A 15,045-nucleotide genomic window follows, 5' to 3' on the forward strand; every position below is an offset into this window, starting at 1 on the left:
ATTCCTGCGAACTCAAAATGCAGTTTATAAAATTTTTGTATCTCATTTCGTATGGGAGAGATTTGAAAATGGGGAGGCATTTTTGAACGAAATGCTTGAAAACAAACCACAATCTGCAGTTTAAAATTTACTTTAATTTTAACCACTAACTTAGCTACAGTACATTTTACTTATTGCATTACGCATCTACATATAAAAATAAATTATATCTTTTGTACGGGGAAAACATTATTTTAATAAAGAAAATACTATAGTATTTAAAGCATTCGGGTTATAGAACTCCGGCCTGTTTTACAGCTACTTAATAAAAGTTCTTTTATATTACATCTATTTTATTCCACTTTTGTGCAGTTTACATAGTAAAATATATACAAAATTATCTTTTAAGCAGCATAGATATGTATAATGAGCTCAGTGAAGTTTTACATATACCGAGTATTCGATTTTTTCTGTCAGCACACTATTTCTAACACTTACCACTACAGAATCTACATATTAAGTACTTAACATTTATTTGAATAAACACGTTAAGCTGCTCTTTACCAGAGCTTTGTTGATAATTGCCCCTCTGGCACTTATCCTTGCCCCAATAAATGGACATCAAAGTTAAGTATTGATGGAAGTTTCATGTGTGCGAAATTACGTGCAGTGATTATTGTTTATTTTCTTTATGCTGCCGTTATTGCAAGGCGCGTTGTTGATCCTAGCCGCAGGGTTTCCATCTAGAGTATCAGCCAAGGGCTGCACTCCTGTTTCTGGCAGTAGCAACACTGATGCTCCTCCGACTATCCCGAATATGGTAATAACTAAGAGGGGCAGCGCTTTGTGTATCTCAATCTACAAGAGAAACTTCGTTACAAATATACCAACCTTAATTTAAAAACTCGAACTAACCAACATCCATAAATACGGCACTAGCATCAAGGCGATGCCAGCGGGTACGTTGGCCGCACCAACTCCGATGTTTCGGATGATGGTGGGGTACAATTCGGCCGTGTATACTGGCATGACGGCGTTGGAAGAGCTGATGCAGAACTTGCTGGTCATCATGAAGGTAGTGATCAGCCATTGGAGGTCGTTGGATATCCAGGATACTGGAATGGCCAGGCCGGCGAATATGCCCGAAACTATCATTGTTAGGGCCAGAGGCCATCTCCTGCCTCCTTTGATGAGGATGAGAATGCTGAGGGCGACTGCAGGCACTTCGACTATGCCTGTTAAAACCTGAAATTTAATTACTACAAGTTTCCTGTTTTTTTTTCTCTATAAAATGTGGTAAAAAGGGTAATTTTTTAGATAATATAGCATCATTTGTCGTGATTGTTATACTATGTGAAACTTACGGAATTGATGTATAGATCTCCTCCAATGTTGCTCAAATTCAGTACCAAACCATAATACACCAAATAAACTCCGAACCATATCAAGAACAATATCATTGTCTTTGTCCTCATGGCTGCGGTTTTAAAAAGATCTTGCACTCCCACGTTCTTATTCTCCTCCTGATCTACTCTAAGCACTGGCACCAGGGTTTTATCCAGATTAGTGGGCAGTTCCTTTTTATTAAACTTGGCTGCTCGTTCCAGAATCTCTATAACCTCCTTTGTTCTGCCGAGGGCTAGCAACCATCGTGGCGATTCTGGAAGCACAAACCTGCAAAATTCTAACATTTATACTGTCACTAAATTCTACATCTGGCGTTATACCAAGTGAACAAAAATAAAGCGCTTGGTAGGGACAAAGCCAATTGCAAGTGCCTCCAATCGTCTAAAAAGTAAGCTATGCCGGATATGGTGCAATATCCCAAGGACACTGGGAAGAGATATGATATACCAGTGATGGTCCTCCAGTGTCCCCCCACCAGCTCTATGGCTAATACGAACCCACTGAATACCACTGAGACCGAAAAGAAGCCGAGCAAACAGCGGAGAACTAGATATAGCTCGAACCATGGTGCAAAGGCTATTATGGTACCTAAAATAATTACATATGTAGTAATTTCGGGGTAAAAGTGGTGAGAAGTACCTAAAGTGCATTGTACAAATATTGAAGTTAGCAATGTCTTTTTCCTGCCATATTTGTCGGATATGATCCCACTGACTAGGCCACCTACAGCTACCCCGGCGAGAAATACCATTTCTGCCAGATTTATTAATGTTTTTCTATCACAGACCAAGTCGAATTCTGAGATGATGGTCGAGCCTACAAATTCCATTACAAGTTCTATAGAAACGAGTGGAAACGCAAGAGAAATGAATGGAATAAGCTGAATGGAAGAAATATAGAAAACTAAAGTCTACAGAGGTATTTGGATAGAATTTTGGATTATAATGGTAGAGAATCGAGACTCTCGAATGACCATAGATCGGAACTAAAGCTAGATTCAATTTGAAACTACTGTACTTTACCGAAAATTTATAAAAATATATAGGTAGATGTTTTCAATTAAGATAGCCTGTTTGAGAAAGCTACGAGAGAGAGAAAGAAAACTGGAAAAAACTACATCACGTTGAATGGACATGAGGAGATATTTGGAAATATAGTTGAAGGGAAAAGAGTGGAAGGTAATCATTAATACAATGAAAAAGTAACAACAAGGATGTGGATCAAGGATACACCAATGGAAGTTATGGGGCACATCGAAAAAAGACGCATAATATACAGGATGTTTCCTAAGTACGTGTAGGAAATTTAAGGGTGTAATCCTAGATGCATTTATATATGGATATTTATATTTTAACACCCTGTATTTTGAAAACGAAGTATTCGCGGATATTTGTTTATTAGACATTTTCCACTTGAAATGCATCCAGGATTACGTTCTTAAATTTTCTACACGTAGTTAAGGAACACCCTGAATATATTATTTATGACCTAATATTTACATTAAAAGGAAAGTTTAAGATTTCAAAATATTTTACTTTCCTTCTGTTTATGTTATACTATAGGCCATACACATGTTTTGCTTGCCTTTCAAAGTTGGCAATAAAAATTCGCTTAAGCCAAATTATTTTGATTATATCTTTAATTCTTTTGTTACAATAAAAATTCTCGTCGCATTAGATGTTTCAAAAACGAATAATTGCGTCGTAAATAGGTCCCCATTAGATATTATTATTTTTATTATACGCGCGAAATTATGGATAAGAAATTTATACTTACCATTGCCCTTAAACTCCCAGTTTCGACACTTAAAACGAGTGCTATTACTATCTATACAACTACCATTAACGATTTGTTCGGAGACCCAACATGAGTCAGCCGAAGGGCACCCTAGCGGTTCTAAACACCTAAAAAAGAAAAAAATCTTTCGAGGAATTTTTGAGGAAAATGTGTTTATACTTACACATAGTCTCTATGCCTCGCATGAAACGTGGGTACGAATATATGCCACGTACAGGGGATATTTACTAGAGATAATAGAAACGTAAGTAGAAGCTGCCACCTCCCGAACTCCCCTATGGCGTTCGACACAATATCCTCTTCTTCCTCCTCTGAGGAGGAGCTTTTGGATCGCTCAGGCATTTCTGGAACATCATTCAAAAATAAATTTCACTTTTTAGAATTAATTATGAATTTTGATGCGTTAAATATGAGGCGCAAATGAGCGGTATTAATAAGGAAACATTACTTTATTTCTTGTAATTGTCACAATTAATCGAAAATAGTTTACTTTGTTAACGCGAAAACGTGCAGGCACTAAAAAGTTAAACAGGAAATGTTAGAGGGAAATTGTATCTTAATGTAAATGTGTATCACCATGAATATGTTTTCACCTCATTGGAGAATGTGAGTGAGCCGTTTTTCGAAATAGTTCGAGAAGTTTTGAAAATTATTTTTACAGAAATTTTTAGCGAACCGTAACGAGTAAAATAAAACTCCATTGATCTCATATTATGTTACGATGAAACTTTGAGACACATGTGGCTTGTCAACACCAATTTGCGCGCGATCTCTATCGCAATTGACAATCTGTTTTCTTATTCATAGAAAGTTTAATTTTGTGGCTTCATATTTAAAGTGTCTATAAATATTGTGGCTCGAAAACAGGTTTTTTTTTGCGATGCATTCAGTGACGGTCATATGCACTCGTTCAAACAATAAATTTGAATGATAGAGTACCTAGTTGCCTCTGTGACCGATGTAATCGGTCTTTAACCTTAAACAATTTAATTGAGATTTAGGGGGCCTTAAATCGAATTATGTCGGATGCCCCCCTGGTGCGATCCGTTGTGAGGAGGAAATTGCGAATTAATCATCCGTAAATAAATTACGGCAAGAAGAGAGTTGAAACGATAGCAGTAATGGAGCGTTTCTGGTCTTGAAGTAGTTCTGATCACTACAATGAACCCGTCACCGTGAAAGATGCTTACTATGTGAAAATGTTTAAAAATGTTATGTTCTCAGTTATATATTATTTAAAAAATAATTATTTCTAACTAAACTACACAGAAATTGAAAATAAAGTAAAGATTTTTTTGCAAAAAAGGCTAATTCATCAAAAAATAATACTATCTGCTTGAGAATTCAAAGGAATTAAAAAGTTTGAAAAATTTCTGTTAGTGATAGTTAGAAAACTACTCTTATTTATAATCAATTTTAATGAAACTTATAATAGTTAAAGACCCTTATAGTATGATTATTTTCTCCAATTTTCATTCTAATATCTTAATCAGAAAAAAAGTTATTTTAACAAATATTCAAATGATAGAACCCCCTTAGAAGACTATAACTCAGTAACGGTGCTCCGTCGGACCATGTTTATAAGAACTTTTTTACTATTTTTGGTTCTACATTCACCTCTTTAACTTTCGTACCAATTTTTTCGAACATCCTGTACAACTAGGCTTTAACGGACTGGTATCCATGCCACAATTTTTCCAAAATAAGCGAAGGTGAGCGATGGTGAACGGGAATAAAGACTTTATCTTCCACAGATTCTCATTATTCCCTTCGACGCTATATGAGCACTATTTAACTTCAGCCAACGAGCTGAATGTTGGTTCAATGTTAGGCGACCGTGGATAAAATAATGAGAAGTTGCCATAGCGGTTAATTAAGGAAAATTATTTCCTATATTATTGAACTTTATCGACGATGCTTAAGAACATCGAGTGTAATGATTTGAAATATACATAGTTCCAGGTCGAGCTTGGCCTAATGCACCTTGCTATTAATGTCTAATAACAATCCTGTAACGTTTATCATTCAATACTACCTATTGAATGTCGGCTTAGAATGATTGTTTTCCAAACATGGGATTGTAATCTATGTTTCTCAAAATTGGTCTGTATAATGTTTGCTCAGAGATTTAGTAATAATTCGTAATCACTGATTTGGGTGTTCACTCACGATACCTGTATAAATCGACTCATGCTCGGCAGTGAGCGAGTTCTCCTAAATTATTAAATCACATAAATACGAAATTTTTGAACAAAGTTTTACATCAGTCAGCGAGATTAGATTCCTATCTGTATGAAAGCAAGCTCGTGCAATTTAGATACTTGTTTGTTGTTTTGGCGCCTTGAATTGAAGATAAATTAATCTTTATGCTCATGAGTATATTTCTTGGAAACGTACTACTTAATCCTGGCTACTATTTAGAAATTACTACAATATGACTAATTACTGGGTAGGTACCCTTTAATGGTCAATAAAAATTTTTACAGATGGAATGGCATAAGACTTACGCAGTAACTTTTCTTGGACTGCCCCATCGTCGTCGGGATAGCTGATGCATATCTCACCCATTGCAGATTTAAACGACAATACATGAGGAAGTATTATTTATTATCGCGATCACTTCATCGTTTACGCGTAAGAATACCTGCGGTTTCAATTTTGAACTTGATCTCTTACAACCTGTTCTGAACTAAGTTTAACTGCACTGCAGTCAATTGTCCAATATCCGACCGTACGTGCAGGCGGAGCGATGAAGATGTTATAATTTATTACTTACACCTTACATGTAAATACGTCATTTGACCTTTGACAAAAAGATGAAGATGTATGGTAATGTATTTTTTTTTCATTCGTCAGCTACCAAATAGATAAGTGTCAATTCGCATGAGCGATGAGAAAGTGTTATACACTGAGGCGTGGAAAGATCATGATGTAGGGTGAATGTTCGCTAGTTTGATGGACGAATTGATGTGTCGCACTTCACTGGCGCTCTCGTATAAACTGACCCCAACAGTCACAGTCACGACTATTAATATGCAAAAAACAATCCCGAAACGAGCCACAAAAGCGCACAATGCTGATTTTTACAATGGTCTGGACCGTTTAAGCGAGAAAAACTAATTAATAAACTGCTATGTATATAAAAGCGCAAAAATTAATTTGAAATGCATTATGTACTTCTCACTCACTCACGCGAACGCTGCAGGTTTTTCGAACATATTTACACTGAACGTTTACGTATTATCAAACTCTAACAAACAAAAATGCCATTATCTACTATGGTATCGATATAGGTACTAGGAATTGCGTTAGTAGTTCCAAAAAAAAACTCTTTTATGTGTCTCACGCGAAATTTTTTTGGGGGGGAAACCGGGTTTGTATTGTATAGTCCGCAATTCCAGTTAATTAGCACCAAACTAGGAGATACATGAGCTTCCGATGTGATCTGTGTATAATGGCAAATTATTTTTTAGATAATGTTAATTTTCAGATTATGTTAAATTAAAGTAGGCACTTAGCAAATATTTGGTAATTGTCGTCCATAAATACATACAACAACTTCCCAGTTACAGAATAACAGCCTTATTTAATGCTTAAATACCCTGAAGTGATGATTTACGAGTTTTGACCTCTTAATTGCTCAAAATTTTCAAATTTGTAAAACCCAATTTTTGTGAATTTGTGGGCCCCTGAAACGCTAAACGCAACTCGCTAATAAATAATTTATGCATAATTGTAATAATGCCGTGAAGGTGGTTTACGTTATTTTGCTCTGTAAAAGATGTCCATTAGTGGCATGCATCATTTGATAGGTTAATTTGCAATTATGTTTGTCCTTTGAATAATAAAATATTAATTCGTGTCGCTGTAGGAATAATAACGACTGTATGAAGCCTTTTTTATAGGTGAAGATCAATGGCCTGCTTAGAACAATAAAGATGTTTTCCTGAGTCAGTTTCACTACTATCACAGAAGATGCTGTCATCACTAGATAAATTATGGTTAGTTACTTTTAAAAGATTGGGGGTCAATACATCAAACTCCTGGCAACTTTACTAGGGCGATTTCCATAGAGAGGATGAGCTAAGGACAGAACATTGGACAATTTCTCAGTTTGCCAGGACGTTGATCCACTGGTCCTTAGGAAATTACTTAATCATCCACCCATGTATTTTAAGAAATTTAAATCCAAGCAAGACTTTGCAAAATAAAGGACTCAATCAATTAATTGCGCATTTTGATGATGGAAATCATAAGATGAAGTCGATGAGACGATTTAGAATTGATTTGAATGAAAGTAAATAAACTGTGCGAAGCAAAAAATTAAAATCATGATCATCAAATTGATCCCCGGCAAGTCTCAGGACTACCATTCGATCGTGGACATTGTGCGAAGTGTTGCCAACAAGCATGTACATCAATAGGGCCGTGCCTCCTTGGCACATGCATCTTGGCAACTCTTTAAGGAGGAAATATGAACTTGGACGGTGTTGCCGCTGCGGCAAGCCTAAAAACAGTTATATAATAATAACAATCATGACTCAGTTGTGGCCGATAAAGTGCTGGAAAGTCTGGGTGCTGCATTGAGGGGTAGATGGCACAGCTTGGTCGAAAATCTAACATTTCAACACTCATAAGGAAAGGCACGATTTGTGCCACATAAAATAAGCAACTCAGCTCCTCCAAAGAGGTCAGCAAAACACTGCTCCAAAAGCCCAAATCATGTGACTACCAGGATAATGGAGTTTACCAAGAAACAAACAAATATTGATAAAATTCATATGAAAAGCATGGAAGCCCTCCTTAGGGTTTAGAACACTGCTACTAATGAGTAAGAGGTTTTAAAAGATCTGAAAACAGAAAAGGCGGCTGGCATGGATGAAACATATTCAGAGTTTCTTAATCCCTGCAAATCGCATATCGTTCAGTTCAGTAGCAACATTTTCGAAACTGGGATACTTCTCGTTCTTTTGAAGAAATCCGAACTTTAAGCCTGGGAAAGGTGAAAACCTCGTTTCGAATTACAGACTCATAGCACTTCTTAATAGATGTTTCATCTTGTTGAAGATCAATTTGAGCAACAAGGTGTATCAATCCGGGAAAAATGTTCTCTTGATTTTATCATTGATATATTTTTAATGAAAGTTCAATCATTAACCTGATTTTTTACAGAGCGTGTTGATTATTTCCTGTATCGTCAATCAAATGAAAAATTCCAATTTGGGGAATAAATCTTATCTGGCATTCCGCAAAATGACGACGATACAATAAATCGAACGTTTTCTAATCCTGAGTTAGCCTGAACTAACCGGACTGGTGTACACGTTTCTTTTGTTTCTTTATTTTTCCGAATTTCTTTTTCCTTCCTTTTCCAAATCACTTCTTCTTTATTTTTGCCAATTACCTCAATATTCGATTTCATTTGAATTTTGTTGATGTTTATAGGCGCAGTGCAAATTCTCACTCCCCACGCTCGTTAATTTAAATAAATGACACAATTAACAGAAATTGTTACACCTGTTGTTTCAGAAGCGCTCATAATAGGCGATTGTTGTATGTCCTTTAGCGGGGAAAAACGCAAATCAGGACGAAAAAAGCGCTTGTCATTTGTATTGTAGCGCGTGCTCTTGCTGCCTAGATCTTGTATATATCTCATAGGTACTTACATATCTCAAAAACTGATTTATATTTATATATGTGTTAATTTTAGGTCATCGGGTGGTGCTAACAATGCAAGAGCAAGAAAAACGCGTTGATTATACTTTGCGCGAAAGCGCAATGGTGACTCAACAAGAACTTGATGATTTAGCGTCGCTTGGCAAAGAACTATGGAAATATGCAATGGTAAGTATATCAAGTACGAGATATCTCAGAAGTATTAGTTCAAGGTTTGATTTGTTAAAAATGATGAGTGCCAAAAATTCTGAGTTTTGTTTAAGAATAGCTTAGATCTCTCTTCTGTAGCTTTCTGCTTGCCTCCAGCTCGCCGAACAGAATCTTACTTCGTTCGACGCCGGTTTGAATTATTATGTTGAAAACAGGGCGAACTATTCAATCACCACTTCTTCCTCTAAATTATCAGTTCCTGAAAATTTGGCAACCGCGAGACGATGTTTTAGTAAACTGTCATCGTGCCGTTGTTACGTCGTCATATAACTGTTACGTCACATGGAACGGCGTCAGAGGAAGGGCAACGTCGCCTAACGTGAATAAAAAAATTAAACATATGCGTAAATCTCTGTGATAATTTCTCGATTACTTTTAAAACTAAACTTATCATGTTATTCGCTTCAAAATTGTATAACAATATGAAATACCTTGTGTTTTTGCATTTGTTGGACTTTGTAGTGCTTGAATGAGACCTGGAACTGTGGGTGTAGGTGGCGTTGTTGGTATGTGAAAAATTGGCATACCTGAAAACGACAAACAAAAGGTGTGAATTACGATCATGCGGTGCGGCGCTCACCCAACGACCTTATTTACCATTATTTACGGTCATAGTAGGCCATTAATCGCATGAAACTCGAGGGAATATGGAAGTTAGGCTACCTTTCTCAGTGTCAAGTTTACATTTGTAAACTTTGATACTTTGATTAGGCGAATTTGTTTATGCAATACATCACCCACATGAAACGGATTAATTAGTGGTAATTAACAAGGTTTTAATTGAAATTTGAGGAGTATTGCCACCGCTTTTAATTAATATTTAGCAAAGTGCTATAAATACCATCACTTATTAAGAAGTATTTTGATCAAGTTCGTTAAAACCCGGCTTATATTTACGCATCATTTAAATGCATTGTTTACATAATTCGATACACATGATGTGCACAATGTTTTAAGTTATCAAGTCAAATTTTTGGAGAATAATTTGTTTTCGAATTATCCACACAATCGTGCCATCTTTCTTCGAGATGAAAGCTCATTTTACACAAAGACAATAACGAATGCACTTTCTTTAGCCATATTGTTGAAGGCGGTTTTTGTTTGTAACGTTCGATAACAAGATCGGCTCAAAAACTTAATCTTAATCTACTAAAAACAGTGTAATTAATCATCTTATAGGGCAGATATCAATGAATAGTGAGTAGCCTTGTTTATGAAATTGTTTTAAATTTCAAAATGTTGTTTATATGTCACCCTTGATAAGAAACACATTCTTTCTACAGCCAGAGACTTTTATTTAACACTAATGGCTGCTTCTTAAAACAAAACCTCCATCTTCTGCATTCACTGCCGTAAAAGGTTTGGTTTGTGTTCAGTTTCTGATTTTGGTATCAGTTATTGGGAAACGTGAATGCAACAACAGCTTAATAAATCTTTTTAAATAAATAATTTTACATTATCAATATTGATGAAAATTCGTTTTGTTTAGCAAAATATTGCTAGTAATTTCCTAATGCTAATGGAACAGGTACATTTCCTGCTTAATTTTAACAATTTCAAGCTCCATTAATTACCGACTAAGACCATTTTTCCCCAGTTGCACTTTAGTAGATTGTAGTAATTTACACAATTCTATAATAATTAATATTGGTTCAGTCTTAGGGTGCTACTCCCTCGGATATAGTTCAAGATCGTTCGTTGGCAGAGAACTACGTCTATAAATTTCCTATTACTCGGCTCTTTCACTTCGGTTTCAATGTCTTCAGGAAACGATTTGTTATTGAGATATTAAGTTCAAGATCGCTCGGGAAAAATTCTACTGGTCAAGCGAAAACCAGAACATTTTTTTCGGTTTTAAAGTGTTTTGTTGTGGCAATGACCGAGATCTCAAACAATTCCCACTGCATGTGTGCGTTTTTTCAAATTTTCATTGCCACTCAGTTAAATTGGAAAAATCTTCTTAAGGAGAGGAAAACGGTTGCATCAGAAAGAAATGCAAGGCCAGCAGGAAATGCAAAGAAGAAGTGATAAAAGGTGTTGATTGCGCATTCCTGGCTATTTTCATATAATTTGCAAAATAATGGCATAAAACCAATTACATAGTTGTATAACGCAAAAATCGCAAAATAACAACAAAAACACCAACATAATACAGCACTTAGAGTGAATCGATGTAACCCAGTTACAAACCATGCAACTACAAATCCACGCGTATTTCAAAATTGCCGTAAACGTTAGTATTGCAGAGATTTAAATGGCAATTACCTTTTTCATAATGGCGTTCCCGCAATTATTCCTCTGTACTTGTTGAATTAGCTATCGGATGTTGTAAAACAAAATTTTCTTTATGACAAAATTAAGGCTATTTGAGAGGACCGGTCGAAGGCTAAAAAGCGATCATTGCAATGAAGATTATGTAATCATGTAAAGTATCAAATTATGAACATTTCCTAAATTCTTCAAATGAGCTTTTTTGTGGCTGCTAAACCAAAATTTAACGTTAGCGAAACCACGATTCAAGAACACCCGGTATGTCCATGTCAATTTTGAATTCTTGTTAAACTATACCTAAACAAGCAAATTAGTCTTTCCAAACTCGCAAAAAGAGAATTAGAGGAAGTTTTGCTCCGGTATTACTGAGATACCTGATCACGCTTCTGCAAAATCTTGCATAAGGACCCCAGTATTGGGTTTGGTTCATCGACACGTCCCTTCATATTTTCCCACTGCCGGAGGAACTTTTCCACATGCACTTCCTAGACTCTCAATGTAACAATAGGGTTGAGGCATAGACCAGTCCCCATGGACTACGCCACTGCGCGGAATAACTCATGAGGATCTAGCTAATCGATCAAGATGTTCCCTTTGGTTAAATCGCTGATCCGAGATGGAGCGTATCCAGTTACTGAAACGTGGTTTGAAAATGCTTGCCTTGTAAGAATCTTTAGATCATCGCTGGTATCTAGATGCATTCCTGCACTATAACGGGAAGAAAAACAGCGTTGATGTCGAAAATGAACGGATCGGACTATATTGACTTAAAATTATTTAGACCAATGACCCTGATGAATTTCCTACTACAGACTCTGATTCTAGAGAGTTAGTCATGATTGATCAGTAGATGGAAGGTGACATCTAGTCACTAAGCTCCTCTATGCCCACCAGTACGCTGATCAAATTGGTAAATCAGCGGAAGTAGTTCTACATCATCATGTTCGCGAGATGGAAGAGGCTCTTGAGCATAAGAGAGTATCTTGAAAGCCTTGAAGACGACGAGATATATGGATAACTGTTTTCAACCAGTCATGAGAACTTAACTTATTGCCCAATGAGATCAAGGAGTTACACCACAATACCACGTACTAATGATGTAAAACGACGAAACCGACGAGAGCTAGGAGATGATGCATTAAGTTTGTTCAGATTAATTCCGGTTGTAGCCCAGACAAATACAAATTTCATTTACTCAAAGTAACGTGTTGATGATAATATCATGTCAGGTTAATTACAGCAAACCATCACCTCATCATAATTGATGATTTTTCGCTCCCTTACGTTTCTATGTAAACATTGAATGCTAAACAAAAATTAAGTTGGTTTAAAATTAAGATTATCTGAAAATTGTTTTGAATCTGAATTTAAAAATGTTTAAACAAATTAGGGGAAGTGACGTATGTTAAGCAACTTGTATACGTGAATACTGCCATGCCTTATCAGAATATTGTATTTGCGTCACTATTGTCAAATACTATTCCACATGGACAATATTGAATTGATTTAATTGTCAACTTTTAATTCAAAAGTCCAAAATAATTTACATTTAAAATTAATTTCCAATGAACGGAAGCACAACATCCTTACAAACGCAAGGGGTAACATGCAAGGACAAGGCTAGGTGTACCCATTAATATGCCATCTTATATTGAATCAATTTTTTTTTAATTACAAAAAGCACAAATAACATTGAAAAAATAAACTGTTTTTCCTCATTTTTCGGATTCACAGTGATCATCTAACGGTTTTAACGGTACAAGAATTTGATCATTTCACAGTTGCAATGTGAAGGAATTTTGCGTAAAGGTGATCATTTATTAACGGTCATGCTATTAATTAAGTAAGAAATGGTTTTTTCCTGTGTTATTCAGTGATGGTAAACATTAAAATATGTTGGAATCATTACTGCACCTAAGGTAAAGATTTAAAAAAATCATGCTATATGGATTTAGTTCGGTTATTCATCTGTGAGGTCTTAGAGTCCCCGGGATTAGCTCGAATTGGACGCGTGAGAAGGGGAGGGGTATAGAAATTTTTCAATGAATAGTAAAAAATACATATTCCTTAGGCTAATTCGAAGGACATCGAGGCTTCAGCAATGAGTAACCAAACTTGGCGTCTATCAAGCTACCAACCCTGAGGATGGTTTAAAATTAATAGTAAGGTTGGTGATAAGAACTTAGTATGATTTCTATCGGAATCTTCTCATTCAACCCCCAGTAATTAAAATATTGAGTTTGACGGTAATGATGACAAAAAAGGCTTGATGAAAATTTAACCTAGACTAGGACCATGTTCTTCCTGGTCTTGGTCTTGTTTTGCAGACATTTTCATTATTTATACATGTTTCTGAATTTTAGACAAATTGACTCACATCTCCATGCAAAACCACGTTCATATGAAATTCTTACACACACACAACAACAAAATTAAAATTCACATTCTGATTGTCTTAGTTGATAGAGGGTCATTTTCTCATTCGATCTTAATATCTCCATAAATTATCTGTGATGTACTTTTTGAATTATTAAGATTATTCTGCAAGGGATCACCCCGAATTGGTTTTATCGATTGAATTGTTAATATTGTAACTGTGAATGCACTTTTATTATAGTTCAGGTTATTATCTCGTTTAATGATATTACAGACGAAAGCGTGGTATTTATACACATCAAATACTTATATACATCAAAACTTTACAACGCCATTGAAAGTTAATTTTAACTTTTATCAGTGATAACAAGACATTAATTAATTATTTAATTGTCCAGCTTTGTTCAACTCAACTCCAATCAGACCTAACTTACTTTCGTCCTCAAAGTTACACCAAAGTTAAAGCAGTCCTCTAAACCTCTTTCGTGTTTCTTAATTCTCAGAACTATACTCCAACTCTCCTTCTCACTCTCGTAGGATCCGTCATATTTGCCAGAACTTCCGGAATAAAAAGAGAACTTTCACACGCGATGTTGAGAGGCTGTACACATCTAATTTAGCAATTGAAAATGCGATATAAACAAAATTAAAGCGCGCCTTCACAGAATCGGTCCGCAGACTGGCGGGTAATTGTGCACTAGGCAAATTCGCCGGGGACTAAATCTGGCGAGCGCGGCGGACGTCAAGAGCTTTTATTCACTTTGAGGGAGCTTTCAGCCTTCGCTCGCAGCAGATGAGGTTTGGTAGATCCGGGGCTAAAATCACTGATGATCTACCCAGCATGTGTTAAATGTCATATGATCACCGCTTTTAATTAATTTCGGGTTAATTGTAGCAGTGGGGTCAGTAACACTATGGGAAGTGCGATGATAAAATGTAGAGTAATTATGGAGAAATCGAAAGTGTGAGAACATTCACATAGTGAGATTTTGCTTAGTTACGTGATGCTATTTCATAGGTGACAGAGTTAGATTGTTGCATCGTAACGGTTAAGTATAGCGCCTTGTGGATGCTGAGATGAAATAGAGTAATCATGTCTCTGGTAATCTGTAAGGGATGATCTTATTTTTTATTGCGGTTCAAATTCAATTTTCGGACAGACATTTTATTTGAAATTAGAAAGGTTTTGTGACAATCACTACAATGAAACTGTCCCTATGAAAGATGCCTACTATGTGAAAATGTTAGTGTTCTCAGTCATACATTATTTAAAAATAATTATTTCTGACTACACTACTCAGCATTTAAAAACAAGTAGAGAATTTTTTT

At 35.9% G+C, this 15,045-nt stretch overlaps 1 protein-coding gene across 3 annotated transcripts; it reads right to left on the bottom strand.

The window, feature by feature from the left end:
* Positions 1-114: 114 nt before the first annotated feature.
* LOC136413107 (organic cation transporter protein-like) lies at positions 115-14,452 on the bottom strand. 3 transcript variants are annotated; one of them, XM_066396481.1, is made up of 9 exons: positions 14,151-14,452; positions 9,501-9,596; positions 3,347-3,527; positions 3,163-3,290; positions 2,026-2,202; positions 1,707-1,974; positions 1,344-1,653; positions 895-1,224; positions 115-837 (listed from the first exon to the last, which is right to left on the bottom strand). In XM_066396481.1, exons 2-9 carry the CDS (start codon positions 9,592-9,594, stop codon positions 640-642), a joined length of 1,686 nt encoding a protein of 561 aa, XP_066252578.1. In that variant the 5' UTR covers positions 9,595-9,596; positions 14,151-14,452; the 3' UTR covers positions 115-639. The 3 variants fall into 3 exon arrangements, with proteins under 3 accessions (XP_066252578.1, XP_066252580.1, XP_066252579.1); XM_066396483.1 differs by lacking the exon at positions 9,501-9,596 and having other exon boundaries at positions 14,151-14,451; XM_066396482.1 differs by lacking the exons at positions 9,501-9,596; positions 14,151-14,452 and adding an exon at positions 5,691-6,395.
* Between the last annotated feature and the right edge of the window lie 593 nt (positions 14,453-15,045).

This window comes from Euwallacea similis, chromosome 13, assembly GCF_039881205.1.
Source record: "Euwallacea similis isolate ESF13 chromosome 13, ESF131.1, whole genome shotgun sequence".
Taxonomy (NCBI): Eukaryota; Metazoa; Arthropoda; class Insecta; order Coleoptera; family Curculionidae; genus Euwallacea; species Euwallacea similis.